The sequence below is a fragment of the Harpia harpyja genome, chromosome 20 (genome assembly GCF_026419915.1).
Source record: "Harpia harpyja isolate bHarHar1 chromosome 20, bHarHar1 primary haplotype, whole genome shotgun sequence".
Classification (NCBI taxonomy): domain Eukaryota; kingdom Metazoa; phylum Chordata; class Aves; order Accipitriformes; family Accipitridae; genus Harpia; species Harpia harpyja.
The window spans coordinates 20,209,430-20,226,587 of NC_068959.1; the positions used below are offsets into that span (position 1 = coordinate 20,209,430).

Consider the following 17,158-nt stretch of genomic DNA (forward strand, 5'->3'; position numbering starts at 1 on the left):
GAGACTGCTGTTGTACACCTTGCTGTCTGCAGAAGTGAACAGTGTCAATGTATTTATGTTGATAGTGGCTGGAGTTTATAACCATGAGGCTTTTGATAAAACACTAGCGCACATCAGGTTAGTTCCCAAGTTACTGATGGTTTACGTCAAATAGGTGCTTCTGTCATGCATGAATTACAGTGCTGAATTTTTTAAGGGCTCTCCTAAGTTTTAAATGTCCCCGACACTGCTCACTCACCTGTTAGCTCTTCTGCCATCTGAGTATTGCTGATCTTTGAATATGCGTTTTTTTATACTCTACATGGAAATATTTGTCGAAGTATTCAACGCTACTGGAAAGAAGTTTTTTCTTAGTTGAAGTCTACGACATACATGAATATAATTATACTGGTTCTATATGAACAAGTTCTACCTGCAAAACTAATAACCAGGTTTCCTATGGATTTACGTTGTACCCAGCAATCTTCCTCTCTCCCAGTACTTTCCCAGCAGGGGAGTGATGGGTGCTCTACGGCTGACTGCCCGCTGCCCTCGGGGCGGAGGTGGGTTTCTGCCTGCTGACTGCCAAGAAACACACTCACTGCATCGGGGTCTCTGCTGCTGTACCAGGTATTTCTGAAATTGGCAAAAAACGAGGAATACACTCTACTGTCAGCCTGTCGGTTTAACCCCAGCCAGCAACTAGGCACCATGCAGCTGCTCGCTCACATCCCCGCCACCAGTGAGGTGGGGGAGAGAATCAGGGGGAAAAGAAGTAAAGTTGAGATAAGAACAGTTTAACAGGACAGAGAGGAAGAAAATAATAATGATGATAATAACAAAATGACAATAATAATAATAAAAGAATTGGAATATACAAAATAAGTGATGCACAATGTGATTGCTCACCACCCACTGACCGATGGCCAGTTAGTTCCCGAGCAGCGACCCCCTCCCCACGCCAACTGCCCCCAGTTTATATTCTAGGCATGACGTCACATGGTATGGAATATCCCTTTGGCCAGTTTGGGTCAGCTGTCCTGGCTGTGTTCCCTCCCAACTTCTTGTGCCCCTCCAGCCTTCTTGCTGGCTAGGCCTGAGAAGCTGAAAAATCCTTGACTTAGTATAAACACTACTTAGCAACAACTGAAACCATCAGTGTGTTATCAACATTATTCTCATATTGAACCCAAAACACAGCACTATACCAGCTACTAGAAAGAAAATTAACTCTATCCCAGCCAAAACCAGGACACAGCCCCAGAAAGCAAGTGCTATGTGGACAATAAATACACACTGACTGGCTTATTTCCTTGAAAAACTGTTGCTGCGATAAAGCTCTGCTACACTCATCTCAGGGCTGAACCCAAGGCTTGTAAGCCTGGTTGTGCTGTAGCAAAACAGGCAGTAGAAAAGAATGGAGGAAGTCTGTCGGCAGCGGTGATTATCCCATCAGAGCGCTTGGGAATGGCTGCAGAGCTCTGCCTTACGCAGCATGAGAGCTCTTCTGAGGCCCCACCACTCTCAGGCAGATGGAGGGTACCACTTTTTCCCCAAATCCGCCAGGCTTTGTGCACATACTGGACAAGAAAAAACATAGGAATGTCATAAACATTCTCCAGTGATCAGCACGAGTACAGGGAACTGGAGCTCTGTGTCTTACCGCAGCAGCTGTGTTAGCAGGGTAGTGATGGTCAGCACTGTATGGCTCCTTCTGCAGCACAAATGCAATCAATAAAGGTCAAAATGATCCACCTCGCCGCCAGTTTGGTGCCTTGACCAAAGGACAACAAAGGAAATTGAGACACAACCCATGTGGTCCAAAAGGAACAAAATACTGGCTTTGAAATAAAGCCAGGGAAATGGAGCAAGACCCGCTTTTGTACTCGGGAAATGCTAACGTGATTTATGATTCTGTTTATTAGCACCATACGTTTTGCAATCTATATATGACTTTTACTGGGCAAAAGTGGCTAGATTGCTTTACGTTTCATCAAGGCACTTTGCTCTGCTTTTACTGCTCTGCAGTACTGGAGCACAGAAGTATTGTTAACTTAAATTTATGTGTTTGTTTTTGAGCAGTTAATTGTTTTTTATCCTGAGCTTGTTAGAGAGCTGAATTTCTTGTGGCTGTTCTCTGAGCACTTTCATATTATTTCAACACATGTTTTGTGCCAATCCCCTGGTTTTTTCAAATACCTTCTGTGTTATTGTTTCATTGTGCTCTCCAGCCACATATAGAGAAGAAAAATCAGCCTGTGATGAATTCAAAAGGCAGGTTTTTCCTTTCCCCTGGAGACTGCATTCAGCTAGGCACCCTCACCTTCGTAAAGCTGCTGGAACACAGCAGCTTCCAAGAGGATGGAGAGACTGGGTCTTTAGCCACAAAATTGAATTGGAAAGAAAGATATTGACTGTGAAAGAATTTCAAATCATTAATAGCATTTGCCCGATTGCACGAGTACTACTTCGGTCATAAAATCAAGTAATTTAAGGAAAGCACAGGAAAAGTGAACTTTCCTCCTACCAGCGCAAGGTGGCAATATTGGCTTAGATGAAAAGGAAAGCCTTGCACATAAGCTGTAGGGTTTCTTTTACCAGAATCTTCTAATGAACCTAATAGGCATCAAGAGCCCATTGTCTTAAATATTTTAGAGATGGTAACATCTTCGTTCTGCTGAGGAGAGCAGTCTTTAGGCTTGAGCTGACAGAGCATGGCCACACTGGCTGCCAGGAGCCCAGCCTAGGGAGCTGCAGGGACTATGAGTGTCTGCCCTATTACAAAGGTAACAACGCTCTGGGGGTTAGAAGAGCCAAGTGGCAGCGAGGAATCCTTATTTCGGGAAAATACATGCTGAAGCGCTTGGCTAGCCTTACCCGTTCCGCCCTTTCCAGTCACGGAAAGCGGGAGAGGCCGGCGCGGGCCCTGAGGGGAGCCCCGGCTCTGTCTTGAGGAGGGTTTCCCTCGGCCGGGGCTAGAGACGCGTTTCTGCCTGGGGGACCCTGGGGTTCAGAGGCCACAGGCCCCGGGACTGTCCCTCCGGTTGTCACCCCGCGCCGCTCCTGCGGTGGCGGGCGGGGACGGCGGAGCCGCGCGGGCGGCAGGCGCGCAAGAGGCCGAGGGCGGCCGCGAACCCGCGGCCCCCCACGCCAGCCCTCCCGCTTCCCTCAGCCCCGGCCGGGGGGGAGGGGGGCGGGGACAGGCTGGCGACGCCGAGCCCCGCCCCCGAGCACTTTCCCATCCGCCCCCGCGGGAGCGCGCGGACAATGAGCAGGGGGCGAGCGGCGGGCTGGCGCCGCGCTGCGCGGCGGGACTCTCGCGAGAGCAGGGTGAGCGGCTCCCACCTCTCGCGAGACCTGGGCCAGCGGGCCCTCCCTCTTCCCACCTCCCTCCCCCCGCCCCCCCCTTCCCACCCCGCGGCCACATCCACACACGGAGGGCGGGGCGGGCGGCCGTCGCCAGCGAGCGGAGCGGAGCGGAGCGGCGGGGAGGCGAGCCGCACGGCACGGCGCGGAGCGGGGCGGCTGCCGCCGGGCACGTGAGCGGGCGGGCAGCGGGCGGGCGTGCTCTCGCGAGCGCGGCGAGACGTGCGCGGGGCTCGCGCAGCCGCCGCCTCCCTTCCCCTCCCCTCCCTCCGTCCCTCCCTCCCTCCCCTCCCCCGCCGCTGGTACCACAGCGAACGGGAGGCGCCGCCGCGCTCCCCTTCCCGCCGCCCCCGGCCCGCAGGTAGGAGCGGCGCTGCGGCCGCCCCCGGCCCGCCGCCATGTTAGGAACCGGCGCCGGCGGCCGCCGCTCCGCGCTGTGGGGAGCGTCCGTTAGGAACGGCCCCGCGGCGGGGTGGGGGGAGGGGGAGGTGTGTGGGGGAGCGGGGCTGGCGCGCGGCGGCAGCAGCAGCAGCAGCAGTGCGCATGCGGGAGCGGCGGGCCCTCCCCGGCCGGTGCCGCGGCCCCCGCCGGCTGCCCCAGGGGCCGCCCGCCGCCGGCGCCCCCGTCCGCCGCCCGGCGGTACTGCGGCCGGGCCTCGCCGCGCCGCGCGGCCTCCGGCGGGCCCGAACAAAGCCCCGCGGTTCCCCTTGACGCGCCGCCTCCGGCCGCTCGCCGGGAAGGGCCGGCTCCGGCGGCCGTGCGCGGCCTGCCCGGCCTTGCGCCGCGCCGTTTGCTGAGGGCAGGGAGAGGGGCGGCTGCTCGGTGTTCCGGCACGTAAAACGTGTTCTCGGGGGTGACCCCAGCTCGAACCACGCTTCGCCCCGTGACTGAAACTTTACCGGAGCGCCCTGCTAGCGCTCGTGGTTCCAGCTGAGGCCTCAGAGTCGGCATCTTTCCTCCCCAGTCCCCAAGAACGTCCCCCTCGGAAGCTTAACAGCATGCCAGTAACGTGCGTGCCTTCTTAACGTCTCTGAAGGCCGTTAGTCTCAAAAACTGCGGGTTTGATGTTCATCTGGTATTAAGAATTAATGAGTTGAGCATTAAGAATACTGACAGTGGAAGCATCCGTTTGACTCCTCTTTCTGCTCAGTTTCACTTTCATATAATTCAGGCTGTGGTTGCAAATCATGCTGCAGGGATTTTTTTTTTCCCCCTCCTCTGATGGATTAATAACATTCTGTGTTTTTTTAATGTATGTATTTTGTTTCTAGAGTCAAAGTAATGAGATATAAAGTTCACCTATGCTGGGAAAAAGCAAAAGTTAAAAAGAACTTTCTGGGAACCTGAAGAACTGCTTTGTTCTGATAAATGAAGCATTTATGCTGTAGAAAGAAAGCTGAAAAATCCCTCTTTTAAATGTGCACCTTTTTTCCTTTCCACAAAGCATACCTTTGGGAAAAAAGTATCTGATACTGTTTTAAACGATTGAATAGTCTTTATTCTTTTTAGTCAGCCTTAAATTCTTCAGGTTTTTTGACCTATCGGTGGAGTAGGTGGTCCTGACTTCCTAGAGTAAGATAAGTAGGGAGCAGCTCTTGTTGAAAACATAAGTCTTTTAAAACAGTCTGTGTAGTTTTCATGCCTCAGAAGAGAGGAAAAGGGAGAGTTTTTCTGATACTTCTTTATAAAGAATCTCTTGATGCAGTGGTTTGGTCTTCCTGAATTTTGAAACATGTAATACATTGAAAATCTTAGTATATTAAATAATGCATTATTTTTTCAAAATGTAGTGAAACATATTAACGTTTTTAATGTATTACTGTGAAATTGATGAACTTCTGTCCTGAATTTTATTCAAAAACACACAAAAGGTTTTGTTACTGAATTACATGGAATAATTAAATTTGGGTGAGGATACTGGCAATTGAGCCTTGTACGCGTGTTTGTTCACCGGTAACCTAATATCGGTAATGTTACGTTGTGCACTAGGTAAGGAGATGAAATCTGAACAACAAGAATTTTGATCACTTCCTAATGACTTTGGTGAGGCTTGCAATGTCACTAGCCTTTTTTGTGTGTTTTAGAGAAGCTGTCTGAAGTTACTGTGTATTGAAAACTTCAGTTTCCAGTCTTTTGCACATATCTAGGTGTTTTGTACATCCCAGCACTAAATGATGGGAAGAATAACCAAGAGAAATTCCTAAATGCATCCTTAAAATGTGAATATCCATGTTCCTAAAAGTAAGAACTAAAAACCAATTAAGGAGGAAGGATGAAGAGTCAGTCTCTGAGGCTCCAAACTAAATAAAGGATCCATGGTATTATGGTCCATACAACTGAAATATGATTGCCACCTGGTTCATTCAGGACTGCACTTAAATAAAAATGCATATTAGCTTGGTGGGAGATAAACAAGTAAATACTGTCTATTGCCCTTCTCTGTGATGTGCACATATCTCTGCTGAGAGTTTTGGTGAAGATATTTTGTAATCTAATGCTTTACAGTGTTCTGGGTAGCTTAGCAAATCTGAGGGAGAAGCTCTTGTAAGCAAAGCTGCAAAGAAATTATTTCCATTCGGTTTATTTCTTAATTTATGAGTGTATTTGTGTTGCCTCTGCTGCTTACATTCTTCCTCAATGCTCTAAGTCAACAAGTCTTGAAAACAAAAGCAAATACCTCACAATATTTCTGAACTAATTTAGTTTGCAAGTGTTTAAGTACCATATTGTGTAGTTAAAACAAGAGAGATTTTATTTTGAGCACTAAAACAGTCAAACAGTCCCTTGATTCTTCTTCTCTGCAGCCAGAATACATCTCAACAACCTCATGCAAGATTTCAGCTGGGAAAGAATGTGATTTTATCCCAGCTCTGGAAATGCCTGGAGGCAGACTTACATTATCTGATTAGTCAGAAGGCTTTTTAATCACTTACCAGATCAGAATACAGAAGTGTTCTGTTTTGGTTTTTTTTTAAATGTAAAATTGGTTCTCTGTTACAGTGATTTGGACTGTCTTTGAATCATTTTATGTATGACCTATTTAATTTTTAAAAATAATTATGGTGTGTTCTGTGGGTTTTGTCAAAGTTTTGGTGCCTGTGAGGCTATTCATCTCCAAAACTGATGTGAATGAATAGTGATTGTCTCCTTGCTTTGCTGAGTGCATGAACGTAGGGTCATTATTACCAGAGCTTCCAAGCTAAGGTCCTGCAGCATTCTGCAATGACTGGTTTTGGCAGACCTCTTCTGTTGAACTGAGTCTTAATGGCTTCATGGAGCTTTTTGTAGGTGCTGGAACCTGTGTGTATCCATCTTATTGCAGAGTCGGAGCTCTGAAGGTAGTGACAAAGAGTGGACTTACAAGTAGTAGAAAGGAGTACATGGAAGCCATAGAGGTAATCATGTGTTGATGGAGCGGTCAGTACACGTGATGGCAGTTACTCTATATGTTCCTGGCTGTTTCTATTTTCCCTTTCTAAAAGTACACATTTTTTTGACTCCTCTAATCTTTCTGTACTGTTCTTTGGACCCCTTTTTTCACTTCTGTTTCTGTAAAGGAAAAAATGCACTTTTTTCCATGCACTTCTTACAAAAGGAAGGATGCTTGAATTTATTGAATTATATAATGAGCAGAAGTAGGAAATCAGCATCTTTTACAGTGCTCTTTTCTACATTCAAATGTGGAAAATTGTGTAAGTTCTTTTAAGATTCTTAATTGCTAAACTAGTCATTTTAATTCCCCATTTATAAATTAAGTCTTTTTCATATGTAATACTTCTCTGTTCTGAAGCAATCCTCTGTTACAGTAACTTCAGATCCCGGATTATTATATGCTCCTCTGATCGAGCAAGTCACCGAGATGAAGTTGAACGTAATCCTAAGAAATGAAACTCTTCCAGTTGTTCTGCCTGAAACAGATTGTCTAATCTGTGCACAAAAAAAGCGTATGCATCCAGTGTGCCAGGTGCTGCTTAAATTTTTGAGGTCATGACCTTTGAAGATCAGTCGAACAAGATGAGTTGTTTTCTTGCATGTGAAACAGCAATATTAAATAACCACTCTGAATATGGTGCCTGAAATAGGGGATAATCTGCATTTTCTCTAAGGCTGCTAGACAATTCCTCCTGTGCCTTTGGAAAGACAGTGGCCTTTTCTGTATTGTCCCAAGTTAAAGTAATCCCGTAGATTCCAAATCCATTACACTCGGTCATTCAGTGGCTAGATAACATCTGCTTCTAATTTCCTTGCAAGTTCTTGTTTTTACTACCATTAGTTCTCAGAGCAACATGGGGAGCTGTCTGTCCAATTTGTCACTTGGACTTCCAGATCTTTTCCGTTGATAACCTTTTTTTGCCTTGATGCGTTGGAGATAGTTTTGCCAAGAAGTATATGAATTCTTCCATAGCAGAATAGATTTCTGCACTGAGTGTAATGTGTAAGGGAGGAGGAGAAAAATCTGTAGATTTTTATCCAAAGAGCACGGATTGTGGATGTGAAACTTCTTTGAGACTTTTTTCCCAAGGGTGTACAGTCTTCAAAAGTCTTGTGTTATAAACTGAGGGTGTGTTTTTCAGCTTGCAGATTTCTTCATGTTTTTACCATAATTAAGTTTATTTGATTAAATTCAATGTGTTTTGAGTAATTTTGTTTTTAAGTGAAAGTGAAACTGACTAGAAAGTGAAAACAGTTACTTTTCATTTTTGAGACTTTTCTATAAATAGTGGAAGAGGAATGGGTAAAAGATGAGTTGTTCTAAGAACAAGATTAATATTAAAGCTATAATATGTGTGCACAGGTTAAAAAGAAAAAAATTGAGTGGTAGAAGGAATAGGGAGCTAGGGAATTATTTTCAGGCTACTGGTGTTCTATAAGGTTATGGTGTTCACCATGATCAATGTATCTCAAGAATTCACTGTATTAAACGGTTTTCAGGAACAAAATTAATATTTACGTGGAGCAAGAGTTCTGTAAGTTTTATTGAAGAGTTTTACATGAAAAGAAAAACCTTCTATAGTGTTTTTAAATCAGCCTCATTTTGGCCTTTATTTGGTAGCAGTGTATTCTTTAGGATTCAAATTTCTTTTTTTTTGTTGTCTGCCTTTACAGCAAACTCTTTTGCAACTTGTAGATATAAAATGTTTTTTTCATTGTCCGCATTTATCTGGAAATCTAGTAACATTTTGACTTTCAACTTATTTCAAGATTGCTTTATATTATATATTTTCAAATAGTAATATGGCCAAATTTCTGTCCACAGATCTTAAAAAAATGTATATCTGAAAGCCTGTCTGTTCCCAGTATAGCTGAAATTACATGAAGAACAATTAGAATAACACTTTCAACTCGGCTAAATCATGTCTGGATCTTTAGACAGCTTTGTTCAGTCATACTCATCTTGTTGCTGTGAATCAGTTGATGGCACACTCGCTTCAAAGCTGGCATTGGTCCGTGGGAACCTGTCTCTATCAGATACTGACATGAAATCTTTCAGAAGTGATCAGTGCAAGAAATGCTATCTTAGAATCACATATTAAACCTGACCATGTGGAAGTTAAACATTCTTTGGTATGATTTTTAGAGCTCTTCCCCCACCTTGTTTTGTTGCTGTCTTCATCCGATCTTAAAGAATGGGGATGGTTAGGAGCAGAGTACAACAGCAATTGCAAGATGACAGTGATGTGATAAATAGTGATTTTTGAGGGTAACTCAAAACTTAGTTTTTAAAGTACTCCACTGGAATACCTGATAGGTGTAGGGCAGTGTACTGGCTAGCAGACCAACTGCCAATGTTATATTCTGTCTTCATCATACAGTTGTCTTACTGTCCCACTTCATGCTTTTTCATAAGATTGTCCCTCATTGTTTCTTTGTCTCGTTTTTTTCCCCCCATCTTTCCTGTTTGTATTTTACCCTTTGCTTCTTTCTTCTATGGGTGTTTGCAGCAGCAGCAGCATAGTATGGTTATGTAAAACCTCTGTGTGTATGTGGGGTCAAAGCATGGCATGTAATCAGGTTCTCTGTAGCCCAGGTCCATGCCAGGCTGGGAATTGTTGGGTTTTGTTCTCTGCTAATCTCTCCAGAGCAGCAGACAATGAGCTGCCAATTGAAAATTTTGACAAGAGGATTAGTGAGCATCTGTTCAAAGAGAAAGGATATTTTTGAAGAGTAGAGAACTTTCCTGATTTAGTGAAAACTTGTATCATGCAGGTCCTTGCATTAACAGCAGGATGCACCGTGCCTTTCCTGACCACATGGTTGTCTGCTGAATCACTGTCAGGGTCAGGTTTGTAAAGCCCTCTGGAATACCTGATTTTATGAAGAACCTAGTAAGTTCAGTTTCAAACCATTCTGTAAGTGTGTGAATGAACTAGAAGGAAATTTATATGTAAAAATGGAAGGAATAAGGATTAACTTGTAAAATTGTCATAAAGTAATTTGAAGATTACTGAATGTGTGTAAGGTAAAACATGGTACCCAGGTAAATATTACTGTTTCTCTCATGTTTGAACTTCAAAGAGTCTTGGTTTTTATGATACAGTTCTTAAATGCTTTCTATTCAGGTGTTCCTTAGTGTGGTCAGCTTGTCCTGGATATCTCACTTAGAATTTACCTCGTCTGTTCTCCCTGTATTCTTGTTTTACTGTTTTCCTCTGAAGCTTTCTGCAATGCTTTTCTGTCTTCTGCCTCAGATACTTTTAAACTTATTTCCATCCCTGTGTTTCTCAATCTCTTACTCTCAACCAAATGTTACACAGTTAAGCTTACTTTAAGTGACTCCAATGTATGTGGATCTTAAAAGCACAGCTGAAATATAAGTTCAGATGTACTGATAACGGAATATGTAGCAAACTGTATAAAGCAGTTACTTTTCAAAGATGGAGTTGTGTGGGTTTTGGGTACTTTATGTGTATCTCATAGAATCCATTATTTTTCTACATAAATGCATAGGTTTGTAACATGCTGCTACTGAGAAAGAGAACCCAAGTGCTTTTCAACTTAAAGTAGAAAAAACTATGCGCTGTTGAAACAGGGCCCTGGATTGAGTAGGCAGTTGGGATAGAGACATGCTTATAACCTTGACCTTTTTTCTTCTGTTTCCAGTACAAGAGAAATTGCCTTCTGCAGAACTGGTCTCTTCAAGGAAAAATCCTTGCTTTCATTTTGTCTTTTCCATTCCTCCCCAAACGTACCTGTTCTCTTAGAAGCTGATTTCATTTGGAGCTATGCAACTTGTGCCTGTTTCTTTTTCAAGTGATTATATGTTTTATGTGCATCTGAGTGGCAGTGCTGGAGAAGCAAAACTGCTCTGCAGACATTTGAAAGGGCTTTACCACATCGAGGACCCAAGAATGGTGTATTTCTGGTGGAATGTTTTCATGTGCATTGAATTGCTTTAAATTTTGTGTATCTATCCTAAGGCTGAAAGAGTATGGGGAGAAGTATTACAGTTTATTTCTGCTCTGCACTTAAAAAAAAAACAAACCTAAACAAAAAAACCCCCAGCAGCCCCTCCCCCCCCACTTTATGAAATATATCCATTGCGTCATAAAATATACCGTGGATATTGATACACTGTTTAGTTAAAACTTCAAGTACCTGCAACTGAACCAAATATTTAATACTAGGTTAGTATTTTAGTGGGACATGGGGCAGATATCTCTCTCTTACAAGTATTGTTTCAGGATCTTTAACTACCACATGTGGTCATGGTATCAAAAGTGTCGGGCCTGAACCAAGGAAGCAGTATGCTGGTAAGAGACACGGACACCGCTGTTCTGCAGGCCTGGCTGGGGGCGTAGTGCCATCTCCTGACTCACCTAGTGTCTCTTTCTGCAGGAGCAGGTTTTTCCTTGGGTCTCCCATCGCAGTACTAAGCCTGACCTTGTTTAGCTTGAGGTCTGCGAGTACAGGCTGATGTCACAGCTGCAATATAATAGAATAAAGAATCGCTTCCTAAGTGCTGTTATCAGTATAACTGCAATTTGAGCAAGAGGTCTTGTTTACTTCCTGCAAATTTTTAAACTTATTTTTCTTGTTCACATCTGTCTTCACATCAGTAATTTGAATTTTACTGCATAAAGATTGAATATTATGTTTGGTCTTATTTGCTAGATCTTACCGCAGAAACTTTTTGCCCAAACTTCAGTTACTTTTAACTTCCTTTCGTCCTATTCTGTGGTGGTATAGGTTTCATTTTCAAATATGTATTATATGCCCAAGTCATCTTGGATTCTATGGGCTTAAAGGTTTTTTTTGTGGTCTTCTCATAGACACAGTACAGTAACGTAGGGTATAAACAAAACCATTAACCAGAGATCAAGGCTTATATGCTAGTAAACTTTAGATGCTTTCAGACATCCCAAACTTCTGAAATTCGCTTGTCTTCGGTATGAAAGTAGCTTTTTGTAGAAGAAGAGTAGTATGTATAGGAAACACTACTGTATTTTTATCTGAAATAATACATGTAGGTTCTGGGTACCTCTTGAATCTGTTAAGTTATGTAATAAAAGCCTTGTAAGATTGAGATCTTTAATGTTTTTTAGATCAACATGATGCATAAGTTTAAAACTGCATCTGTTTAAAGGGATTTGTGACTAAAACTGCTTGTTTTTCTACAGAATTGTCTGGTGTTTCTCAGCTTGAAGAAGATCTGCAGTCATTATTGATCCTCTTTCTTGGCGTTACCATTTTTGAAGTGAAGTTTGCCTAGCTTTCTAGTGTGAGCTCTCTTTTCAGCCATCTTTAAAAAAAAAAAAAAAGAAATTTTTTTTATCCATAAAGTAGACAAGCTATAGTTCTACAATGTCCAAGTCATTCCAGCAGTCATCTCTGAGTAGGGATTCACAAGGTCATGGGCGTGACCTCTCTGCAGGAATAGGCCTTCTTGCTGCTGCTACCCAGTCTTTAAATATGCCAGCATCTCTTGGAAGGATGAACCAGGGTACTGCACGCCTTGCTAGCTTAATGAATCTTGGAATGAGTTCTTCATTGAACCAACAAGGATCTCATAGTGCACTGTCTTCTGGTAGTACCTCTTCCCATAATTTGCAGTCTATATTTAACATTGGAAGTAGAGGTCCGCTCCCTTTGTCTTCTCAGCACCGTGGAGATGCAGACCAGGCCACTAACATTTTGGCCAGCTTTGGTCTGTCTGCTAGAGACTTAGATGAACTGAGTCGCTATCCCGAGGACAAGATTACTCCTGAAAACTTGCCTCAGATTCTTCTACAACTTAAAAGGAGGAGAGCTGAAGAAGGTTATGGTAGAGATGGCAGATCATCCACACGGGAACCACCATACAGAGTACCTAGGGATGATTGGGAAGAAAAAAGGCATTTTAGAAGAGATAGCTTTGATGATCGTGGTCCTAGTCTCAACCCAGTGGTTGACTATGACCATGGAAGTCGTTCTCAAGAATCTGGTTATTATGACAGAATGGATTATGAAGATGACAGATTAAGAGATGGAGAAAGGTGTAGGGATGAATCTTTTTATGGTGAGACTTCGCATAACTATCATAAATTTGACAGTGAGTATGACAGAATGGGTCGTGGTCCTGGTCCTGAGAGATCTCTCTTTGAGAAAAAGAGAGGTGCTCCTCCAAATAGCAATATTGAAGACTTCCATGGATTCTTACCGAAGGGTTATCCCCATCTGTGCTCTATATGTGATATGCCAGTTCATTCTAATAAGGTGAGTTATGCACCAGATACTTCTATTTTCCTTTACGTTGTAGTATCTGTTCTGTTTTTACCTATTTCTTTAATTATTTCTATAGCCTTGTTGCTTTTGAAATGATCTGAAAGTTGGTTTGAGAGTGAAAAAGGCACTTGGTTTATTTACAAGGTAATTGTTAACAAACATTGTAAACCAGGGCTTTACATTAATGTATTTTGTTTGCCCAGATTGCTTAACTTCAAGTCAAACAGCTATCATCTGCTGGGATATCTTATTTATATTTTACATCTACATATTCTCTTAACCACAAACATCTGGCATTCAAGCAGTTTTTGGGTGGGTTTTTTATTTTTTGTTGGTTTGGGGGTTTTTTGCTGTGTATCTACTGTGCTATTCAGGAAGCTAGTTTCAGCTCTCCTCCACATCTGTCTTGATTGCTGATTTATATGTAGTTAAGATGCATTCTTGCACAGTTCTGCTTTTTCCCTGTCCAAAGGGAAAGAGTTAATGTAGAGCCCTGGAACTTATTTGCAAAAGTAAAAACGACATTTTAGATTAGCTCATTCTTGCCTTTTTAATTTCACTTTAACACTCTATCTCATACTATGGCTGAAATTTGTCGTCATTTTTCTCCTTTTTCACAACTTTCTTAGACACTTCAGACTCACTTTTTATTGTCACATGTTGCATCTATCCCTGTAGACTCTCCGAGCAATCAGTCTGCTGTTGCAGTATCCTGCTCTGTGTTCCTAGTAGTGTTCTTTACTTGGCTCACCAGTAGAGTGGATCTTCGGGTATATTCAGTTATGCTGAGACATCCCTCTTAGTTTATTCATGAGTAGTTCAACTCTCTGCAAAGGTAGCAGGTTACTCAAAGTGGCCTGTTTATTCAGATGTTATTTTCAGAGCCTTCTCCCTTTCAGCTTTTCCAATTTTACTCATCTTGCTGATTTTCAGTATACTAGGCAATTTAATTGGCTAATTGGCTAATGCAGTGCCCCTCTTATCACAATTAGCGGCTAATTAGCTTGAAGGCCTTCAATTGAAAATACAATACATGCTATTACTGTAAAATTGATACAATGTGGAATTGCTGTTACTAACCATTTCTTTACAGTTACCTCTCAAAAAGTGCTGCTTCTGTACATCTAATCTTTTTGAAACATGAGAATTATTCTGTCCCTGCAAGGAAATGACCAGTTTTAGAGCACACACTGTATGACTCCAGCTGATCTGACAGTTTATGAACTTGTGTTGCTTTAATTACTTTTTATATAAAATAATCACAGTAATCCGGGTTTCTTGTCTCCTATATTTGACATTGCTTTTCATAAAAGGTTTTAAGTGTTGACAGTTTAGATGCCATGCTCAGTTCTGTAAAAGGACTTCATTTGGTTAGATTGAAAACAAAAACTTCTGAGGCCCTTGAAGATGGCAACCAGTAATCCTGTAAGTAGGGTTCTTTTTAGCACTTCATTTTAAAGCCTTGTGGTTCTTAGTTTGCTTTGGTATGAAGATCTGTTGAAAGGATATCCAACATGAAGTATCTTTCCAGGTATGAGAAATACCAAATTCTTTTGACAGCATAACTTAAGTGGCTGACTTCTTCTGTAATATGTAAAATGGTCTTTTTTTTTAGGAATATGCTTTGACTTAAACTGCTAGTACACCATAAAATATTTGAGATTGGATCATCTGTTTCTTATGACCCAAGTTTGGGCTTTGTTTCTAATTACAGAAATCATGTCACTGTAAGAATTTTTCTCTTTCTCTCCTTTTTTCCTCTGCTTTGCATACCTAACAGTTACAGAATTCTTATTTTGTGTCTCCCACAAAATTGAATCAAGTAGAACTTAACTTTTGAAGTAATCTGATCTGAACCAAAATTTATGGAAAGCAGAAAGGGAATGCTTTTCTTAGCTGGGACAATGTAAACTTATTACTGCAGTATCAAAATCTCATTTTCCCCCACCTCCAAATAAAAATACCATGAGATTTTTTTAAAAGTGTGTGATGAAGCAGTGTGTATTTTAAGCTCGAGCGAGGGGTTAAACACCCTTAGTGTAACTAAAGCTGGCAGGCTGGTCCTCTGTCTTTCTTTTTTAGCAACATTCTTAATTGCTTTTTTAATTTGACATGTATTTATTTTAAGACCCAGTTTGTTTTCTGTCCAATTGTGAAGTAAATTGTGCCCCAGGGTCTTTAGGCATTTTGTCAATCCTGATCCCTTTATCAAGGAGTGAGGTGTTAGATGTGGAGGGATTGTTTTCCCTGCCAAAGAAAAAGGCTGATGCAACATGAGCAGATGAATTTGGAGGTTAAACACTTGAAATGGTTATACATCTCAAAGGAAAAACATGGCCGTGTCCCTAATAGAGGGCTATCTAAAATTAGGTGCTTAAGTTTGGCCTAATTTTCTGAAGAACAGTGTGTCCTCTTGCTTTCATCAATTGAGGCAAAAGGTAATCTGAGTTTTAAGAAACTCAGTTCAGATTTTCTCTAGCTTAATTTAGGATGTTAATGTTAATCAGTGTCTGTAAATATTTAGTGCCCTGAAACCTCAGAAGAGTGATGCTTTAGACTGGGTAGAGGCAGGGAGTAAAGGGAAGTCCAGATTAAGAATTGTATTTAATAAAGAGTTAATAATGTAGATGAGACGTTGTTCTGAAAACTTCGGGGGGGGGGGGGAACCCTAATTTATATGTCAGATCTCCCTTTTTTGCCAATTTAAAAGCAATTTAAAATTTTGACATATAATGAGAATTAGATCTCCCAAACTTTGGCTCTATTTTGCAGATAACATCTACTTCAGTTTATAATACTTTAAAATTACGTGTTAAGACGGCTTTAAAGCATGTTATATCTAGCAGAATCAGCCACTGAGGCTTTACAGATTATGCACCCAAATTTAGGGGGGTTTTTAGTGTTTAAAGGACTGTTTTCTCTAGTATAGTACTAAAACTTGTTAGCAAGTTTTAAACTGAGGAAACTTTAAGTATTGAATGTTTCATAGGTAGGTTTGCTTGGGGGTTTTGGTGGGTTTTTTCATCCTAATTGCCAACGTATTTATTAATTTATAGTTGCAGAGCCTACATCTTGTGCAGTTAACAAGAAAAAGTGGTGCTCTCATTTTACATCTTGATAAAATGAATGAAGGTTTCATCTTGCCCCACGTTACGTTCTGTGTATCATAGAGTAATATTGTAGTGTAGCTTAACAACAGTACTTTATGGGAGACTTTACATCCAGGTTTTTCTCCTTTGTGGAAAGTGCAAGGTAGGCATTTAGCATATGGAAACACTACAGTAAGCCTCAGGAGTGTCTCATTGTATCCAGAAGGGTGGCTGTAGTGTGGCAGAAACTAAAAATCAGAAAAGATGAGGGATTAGGAAAAGATCATTTGTGGGTGCTGAGCAGAAATATGCATGTAAGCAGAGACATATAAAACAGTCAGCCGGTGCAGTATACCTGTTCACAGTTGAAAATGTAGCCGATAAGAGAAAACCTTCAGTTAAACTGCCCCCCCAAATCTGTAATTACTCTCCCCTTCATTTCTCTGTGAACATAAAGCTAACTTGCCCCATGCGTCTCTGCTGATCCGTTTGCTTACTAAAGAGCAGCAGAGTGGAAATTAGACTGTGGCTCACAGCTGTGCAGCAGTGAAACTTCAGAAGTTCTTGTCACTTTAAAAATGCAAATTATAGCACAAACTAGTGCTGTTACTTGTAAAAATGTAAGCATATGGAGATCAGGCACTCTGTACTTCTATAAAGGAGGAGTCTCCATGACTTTTCACCTCTTGAATAACTCCCTTTGTAATCAAAATAGTCTGCAGAGAAAAAGTAGAAAGCCCTCATTCCTTTCTAGTGCTAAAGCCAGAACCAGAAGTAGTTTCACCTGGCTGATTTGGTTTAATTCCATTATTCCTCCTTTGTACTATCTTGATTTAGATCTCCTTTTTTCTTGATTATTCCCCTCAAATGGTCATTATTTTTATATTTCACCTGTATACTTGTAGTTTGTCCTAGCTATGCACTTTCATTTCTTTAGTCTTTCCTTTCTGAATTCCTTGAAATTTCTTGGCTTCTTTATGGTTCTAGAAACTTGAGTGTTTAGTTCACATTAATCTTTAAAA

At 41.8% G+C, this 17,158-nt stretch overlaps 1 protein-coding gene and 1 long non-coding RNA gene across 13 annotated transcripts in view; one reads left to right on the plus strand and one right to left on the minus strand.

Annotated features, from left to right (window-relative positions):
* On the minus strand, positions 1–3,063 carry LOC128154885 (uncharacterized). The gene is made up of 3 exons (XR_008239464.1): positions 2,857–3,063; positions 1,643–1,753; positions 1–615 (listed from the first exon to the last, which is right to left on the minus strand). It is a non-coding gene; the product is annotated as an uncharacterized LOC128154885 (long non-coding RNA).
* Positions 2,727–17,158, plus strand: part of MATR3 (matrin 3) — a 27,937-nt gene continuing 13,505 nt past the window's right edge. The window contains exons 1-2 of one of the 12 annotated variants that reach the window (XM_052816060.1): positions 3,291–3,309; positions 11,964–13,038. In XM_052816060.1, the coding sequence (XP_052672020.1) occupies positions 12,148–13,038 (891 nt within the window). In that variant the 5' untranslated portion in view covers positions 3,291–3,309; positions 11,964–12,147. The other 11 variants (XM_052816061.1, XM_052816056.1, XM_052816058.1 and 8 more) reach the window with 11 other exon arrangements.